Source organism: Myotis davidii, unplaced genomic scaffold (genome assembly GCF_000327345.1).
Source record: "Myotis davidii unplaced genomic scaffold, ASM32734v1 scaffold1320, whole genome shotgun sequence".
NCBI lineage: Eukaryota > Metazoa > Chordata > Mammalia > Chiroptera > Vespertilionidae > Myotis > Myotis davidii.
The window spans coordinates 355,996-362,852 of NW_006291820.1; the positions used below are offsets into that span (position 1 = coordinate 355,996).

The window sequence follows — 6,857 nt, forward strand, 5'->3', positions numbered from 1 at the left end:
GCGCCTCTTGCCTGCTGTGCGGGCCGGGGAGTCGGCCTGCAGGCCTGCCGCCGGACCCGGGGAAGCGGTAGGAAATGGGTTTCTGTTTTCCTGCTGCAGCTAAATTCTGCTCAGTCTAACGCAAACGGCGAGTCAGCTCCCTGCGCCACCCTCCCGGCCGGGCCCTGCTGGCTTCGCCCTCACAAGCGTTTTGGTTGTGGAAGTACCAGTTGTCTTTTCAAAGAGGAGGTTGGTGGGTAACTGCGCATCCTGGGCTCGGGGGGCCGTCTGTGCTCTGGGCGGAAGGTGCTCATCCACACGCCTCCAGGCACCTCCCCGGGACCGTTGTCGCCACTGCTGCCGGGCAAAGGCCTCACCTTGTGTCGCCTCCGAATAACCAGCTCTGGCCCAGCTGGTGTCGCTCAGTGGATAGAGCTGAGCCTGCAGACTGGAGGGTCCCGGGTTCGATTCCAGTCAAGGGCACGTGCCGGGTTGCAGGCTGGATTCCCAGGAGGGGGCATGCAGGAGGCAGCCAATCATTGATTCTCACTCATCTCATCATTGATGTCTCTCTCTCCCTCTCCCATCCTCTCTGAAATCAATAAAAATATATATTTTTTTAAATAAAAATAACCCAGCTCTGCAGAGGCGTGGGGTGCAGGTGCTGGCCCTCACGCGTGGCCTGAGGCAGCACGCAGCTGCTGTGGGAGGCAGCATGGCGGCGTCTCCCCACGTTAACTGCTTACGTGGGCTCTAGGCACCCACGTAACACAGCGAGAGGCGGCCTGTCCACCCACCCGGGTTTGTGCGGGCGCGTTCCAAGCAGCCCCACCGGGAGTGACCCAGGTGCCCACCAGCGGAGGGGCACACATGGGTCCCTGCGGGCACACGTGTTCTTTGGCCATGAGGGGAATGGAGTTCTGACACGACTGCAACGTGGTCTCAGACACACGCTCAGTCCAAGCAGCTCGCGTGCGTGACGTCCCAGAAAGGACCGTGCTGCCGGCACGCAGCGGCTCTGAGCTTCACAGTCACGTCTCGTCTTTTCACCTAGAGACGCGCCCGGGGCTGGGCTGTCGGGAGCTGGTCTTCAGGAACCTCTCCAAGATCCTCCCCGCCATCTGCCACGACGTCACGGACTGGGTGGCAGGCACCAGGGTGAAGGCCGCGCGGCTGCTGGGGGTGCTGCTGCTGCACGCGGAGGACCACGCCACGCAGCACCTGGAGGTCCTGCTGCGGACCCTGCTGCTGGCCTGCGCCGACGAGGAGGGCGCCGTGGTCAGCAGCGTGAGTCCCTTCGACCTCCCGCCTTCCCGCTCCCTCCGTGCGCTCTGATTGGGTGGCGGCAGCGCCTAGGGTGGCAGCCGAGGACCCAGCACGCTCCCCGTCCCCAACCCTCAGCGCCCTCACCCGCCCCATCCCGCTCTGCGCTGTCCTCTGAGGCCATCTGGAGACACAGCCTGGGGGTGGGGGGTGTTCTCGCATCCCCACACCCTGGGTCACCCAGCTGTGCCGCGAGCTGTCCCTCCTCACAGCCAGGGGCTCCGGGGCCTGGGCCCTGTGTGGTGGCCGCATTAGGGACCCCCCAGAACTGAGCCTCCCACCAGCCAGACGCGCTGCCTGCACCCAGTGGCGTCACCTCTGCTCAGGGACGTTCTGAGCGCAGAAAGGGCCTGATTCGGGCACCGGCCCGAGAGGGCCCAGGCTGTTTCTGGAGAGAAAGCAGATGTGCTGGGGTGGCGGCCCTCAGCCCTTGGCTTCCCCCGCAGTGTACCAGGTCCGCAGAGCTGATCGGGACGTTCGTCAGCCCTGAAGTATTTCTGAAGCTGCTCTGGCCGATGCTGAAGAAGTCGCCCTCCGCCTCCGGCCTCCTGGTCCTCGCCGCAGTCATCCGGGGCTGCCCGAGGGAAGCCCTGCGGCCGCACCTGAAGGCCATCACCACGGAGCTGGCCGGGGCACCCATCCGCCAAGGCTCGGAGAACGTAAGTGGGGGCGGGGCGCGGGGGGGCGCCGTCCTGTTATCCGGGAACATTTTCATGATCAAGTCCCATCGCACGTGCACCTCTGGATGCGTCCCAGGCCAGGCCAGGCCAGCATGTCAAGCCTCGAGACTGGCATTGTGCTCCTCTGGGCAGACCCGTGCCCTGCACCTCCGTGTGGGCAGAGGCGCCCTGTCCCACCCCAGACGTGCGTGTGCAAGTGAGAGTGCATGTGCACGTGTGCATGAGTGTGAGCCTGTGCATGTGTGTGCGAGCGCGCGCGTGTGTGTGTGTGTGTCACACGTCCGTAGGAAGGAGGTGATGTTTCCTGCAATTACCTCAGTAGCTGTAAGAACAGGCCGTGATTGTCCTGCAAGAACAGCCTGAAATTTGAAAACTCCTGGTGAAGCCGAGGGGCCAGGGCGCGGGGAGCTGCAGGGCTGGGCATGGTGCCTCGGCACCTGCTGTCTGGCTGGGCGTGCGCCTGGGCTTTGGAATGCGTCTGGTGACAGGCAGCGGAAGTGAGGAACGGATAACACGGGTGGCTCACGCCGTCTCGCGGACGTGCGGGGTGCAGGGGCCTGGGGCTCGGGTGGAGTTGCAGGAGCAGCCCCCTCTGTGTGTAGGTAGATGTTGAAATTCCCTGCCGAAACCGGTTTGGCTCAGTGGATAGAGCGTCGGCCTGCGGACTGAAAGGTCCCGGGTTCGATTCCGGTCAAGGGCATGTACCTTGGTAGTGGGCACATCCCCAGTAGGAGATGTGCAGGAGGCAGCTGATCAATGTTTCTCTCATCGATGTTTCTGGCTCTCTATCTCTCTCCCTTCCTCTCTGTAAAAAATCAATAAAATATATTTTTAAAAAAAATTTCCCGGTTAGGTACGGAGAACTGCAGTGTTTCCTCCAGGCGTTGCCATGGTCACAGCAGGGCTCCCGTACTAAGGACGAGCTGGTCCTAGAAAGCAAATTCCTTTTTATTTTAATGACTGTCCCTCACGTATACGTTATGTTTATATTTAACAATTATGGTAAAATGGCCACTCCTTAAACGTGACACTGTTTATCTTTAATATAACTATTAAAGTGAACGCTCCGTAAATACATGTGGTAGGTCATTTTAGAAACTAGATGAAATCACATCCTCAGAAAATCGATCCGCCAGCCCAGGCCTGATCGGACTGTGGGAGAAGTCGGGGTCAGGTGTCAGCACCAAACGGCTCCACAGGACTGGGCGTCCAGGTCCCGCGGGCCGTGCCGACGGACCCACCCAGCCCCCGCCACCTTGTCCCGCGTTCGTCGGAAGCCGTTTTTGTCCCTAGGGTTTTATTTTTGTGACAACGTAGAAGCACAGGGTTTTCAAATGCAGAGAAGCAGAACAGAGCAGACCTCCAGGGCCCGCCACAGGCGCCACTCACCGGCTCTCTCGCTCCAGTCTGCCGTCCGCCACCTTTTTCTTGAACTTGGAGAGGAGCTGAGGTGTTTTGAAGCAAATCCAAGATGCCCAGGCGTTTCACTAGTGAATTCTCCATCGCGAGTTAGCATCACTAACACATAAGAACTTTTTAAAATGTGCGTGAAATACCGTTAAGCAGTTAATGAAATTAGCACGAATGTGTTTGTTCCCAGTTGTTCCGTTGGCTGTTGTGTAAACCATGCCCTTTATGGTTGGCACACTGGACACCGTGGCCGGGCACCGCGCGTTGTTTCAGCGGCTCGTGGTGGCCCTGGCCGTGGCCCCGTGAGGTGGCAATGGCCCAGGGACCGGGCTGACGGCTCCCGCCCTGTTCACAGCTGCGCTACGGGGAGACCCTGCTGCAGTGCGTGCAGGCGCTGGTGTCCACGTGTGGAGAGGACGGCCGGGCGTGCGGCCTGCCGCTCATGCAAGTGCTGGTGACCGTGATGGCGCTGCCGGGGGCCCCGGGCCTCGGCAACCAGGTGAGCCTGCTGGGGACCCCGCTTGGCTTTGTGGGTGACGCTGCCCACCTCTGACAGACGGAATCACGACTAAATCTCACGAAGGTGAGAGACGCACCCCGTGAGCTGGCCTCGGGGTGCCCAGGACCTGGGTGCCCTCCAGTTGCCAGCTTCCGGGTCTCGGTGAAGGCACCGAGTGTGGGTGTCGCTGCAGGGAGTGTGGAGGAGGGTCCTCGCCCAGACCAGACCTGTGACGCACAGCTGACGCACGTGCACACGCACGGCTGAAGGCTGCAGAGACGCCAGTGGCGTGACTTCCTGTTTAATGTTCAGGCGGCTGGCTGTCCCGTTGGCCCTGCCTTAAGGCTGAAAACATGGACGTCCGTCCCCGTGGGCCCGGGAGCTGCTGCTCCGAGAGCCGAGACGGCCGGCCTGCGGGACAGGGCTCCTCCCTCCCCCTCCTTCCCCGGGGCCTCCAGCTTGGCTTGTTTCTAGCAACCACCTTCAGAGGCCGTCTCCGCGGGCAGCGGGCGTGAGGTCACAGCCGTGGGCTCAGGTCTGCGGACAGACGTGCCGCTGTCCCCGCCCACGGAGAAGCGGGAGGGGCACGTGGGGGCACCCGGCCTCCCTCACCCTCTGTCCAGAGCAGCAGTGACTGTCGCCCACAGGCCTGTCGGGGCGAGAGCCGAGCAGAGGACACGGGGCGGGGGTGGGGGCGCCTGCCCTCCTGTGCAGGAATGGACCCCGCCTGTGACTCACCCCTTCCAGCTTCAGGAGACCGAGGCCGCGCTGGCCGCGGTGGAGAGCAGTGGCGATGGCCAGGACCTCTACCGCCAGCACGTGGGCCCCCTCCTGGAGTGGCTGGGCGGCTCCCAGCGGGGCTGGACGGCGCACTCCCCGGAGCTCCTGCAGTTCAGCGTGCTCGTCGCCCACGCAGGTGAGCCGTGGCCCAGTGCCCGCGCTGTGCTGAGCGAGGAACAAACCTTAATTTTTGAAACGCTGAGAACACTGTGCTGAGCTGGAGTGTAGCTAAGTCCGCTCAGCACGCGTGTCTGCGGCTCTCGTTGGGCAGAGCCCCGCGTAGGCGGTCGGGTTGAGTAGCTGCTGGAGCCGGCCCCGCTGTTCCCAGGTTCTCGGCCTCGGGGCCAGGCCTTTCCTGGACGAACGGGGTGGGGGTGGGGAGGCTCTCGGTAACGGTAACGGAATTCCAGCGATTCAGTGCAGACGAGAGGAGGGGGCCAGCCGGTGTGCAGCTGTGAGTGCGCGAGCCGTGCATTCCTGTGTTGGTCCCCGTTCATTCCTGTGTTTGTGTCCGTCCGTCACCGTAGTGCTCCCTGAAGCCCCTCTGCCCGCCCTGTGCCTGGCCTTCCCCAGGGGGTGGGAGCCTGGGGCAGGTTTGTCCTGTGTGACAGCCCATCAGCCCGGCCTTGTCCCCTGCTGCTCTGCAGGAGTGTCCGTGCCACAGGGCCAGGGGCGGTGCAGGGCCACGTGTTCCCCAAGCAGGTCCACGCGTCACGTGCTCCGGGGCTCACAGCCCAGATGGGGTGCTGGGCAGGTGTCTGGGGACCAGCCTGCGTCGTGGCAGGAAATCCGGGGCTCAGGTTGGCTGCCCTGAGCGGCCTCCTAAAATCTTCCTGCTCGCAGCTTAAGCTCTTCCTCACGGTGGCGGCCTCCCTGATTGGCACCTCGGAAAACCAACTCTTTGGGGCCACACCTCACATTCTACCCCAGAAAACACTGGCCGCACAGCCCAGTCACCTGACTGTTTCCTCTGACTCCCTCTCTGTGCGCGGGAGTGCGTGTGCACATGGGGAGTGTGTGCGTGGGGAGTGCGTGTGCACATGGGTGCGTGCGTGGGGAGTGCGTGTGCACATGGGGGGGTGTGCATGGGGGTGCGTGCATGGGGAGTGCGTGTGCACATGGGGGGCTGGGGCCTGAGATCCTGGCGTGGCATTCAGGGAATCCCATTGTTTCTTTAGTAATTGACTTTTGCTGATGTCTAATACATTGTTTAGCTTTAATTTTTAATAACTTGGGAAAACGTGAGAAGTGAAAGTTTACAGACTGAGTGATTAGGTGAGTGGGGCTGAATGTTCTCGGTGACTTTTCTTTGATAATCACGTCCATATGGGGGGGTCGCCCTCGCGCAGGGGCTGCTCCCTGTCTGGTGGGGGCTCTCGCCTCCACAGGGACAGGAGCCGGCTGCTCTGTTCCAGGCCCTGCCCTCGGAGAAGCGCTGCCCCAACTGGTCCCCATTCTCCGGAGCTGCCTGCAGCCGGACAGAGACCCCCAGATGCGCCTGAGACTCCTCTCCATCCTGTCCCGGGCGCTGCTGAGCGCAAAGGAGACCGTGGACTCCCAAGGGTACGTGGGCTCCCCCTCGCCCGCCCCACGCTGCCGCACCCCCACGCTACCCCCGCCTCCCCATGCGAGTCCCTGCTGCAGCGGCTCCTGCGGGTGAGCAGTGAGTGCCCCGCACAGGGAGGCGCTGCTCCGTCGCTCTGGTGCCGTCGCTAAGATCCCACTGAGTGGAAACGTTCCGGGAACATTAACTATTAACGTCTGTCTGTCAGCTGAGCTCAGTGTGGAGGCCTTTTGGCACCTTTCCACCCAGCACGGAATTGATGGAGCCACAGTGGTGGGGGAGCCTTGAGAGCCTCTGGCTGCAGTGCGGCTGCAGGGCTGGGAGCGGCCTGTGGACTCCCGTTTCCTGGGGGGCAGAGCCTCCAGGGCCCCCGACCTCTGTTAAATCTGCAGAACTGGGTAGTGGCTCAGGTGGACGCTGGGAGCTGTGGGGACCGTCCCCAAGGGATCCCTGCTTGTCGAGGCCGCCATGACGTTTCCACAGACGAGTGGCCTCCCAGGCGCCCTCCTCGCTGCCACACGGACCCCTCTCCGCTGGGCCTCCAGCCAGACATCAGTCAGGAGCTTTGATTTCCGGCTTGTCTGCAGAAATGTCATTATTTCTTCAAATAGGTTTTCAATAT

General features: G+C 62.3%; 1 protein-coding gene across 1 annotated transcript in view; it reads left to right on the forward strand.

The window, feature by feature from the left end:
- The window catches only part of DNAAF5 (dynein, axonemal, assembly factor 5), a 14,791-nt gene that overhangs the window by 1,977 nt on the left and 5,957 nt on the right, over positions 1 to 6,857 (forward strand). Inside the window, exons 3-7 of the mRNA XM_006765245.2 lie at positions 1,034 to 1,266; positions 1,749 to 1,961; positions 3,748 to 3,891; positions 4,639 to 4,807; positions 6,087 to 6,234. Of these exons, the coding sequence (XP_006765308.1) occupies positions 1,034 to 1,266; positions 1,749 to 1,961; positions 3,748 to 3,891; positions 4,639 to 4,807; positions 6,087 to 6,234 (907 nt within the window). The remainder of the gene's footprint in view (positions 1 to 1,033; positions 1,267 to 1,748; positions 1,962 to 3,747; positions 3,892 to 4,638; positions 4,808 to 6,086; positions 6,235 to 6,857) is intronic.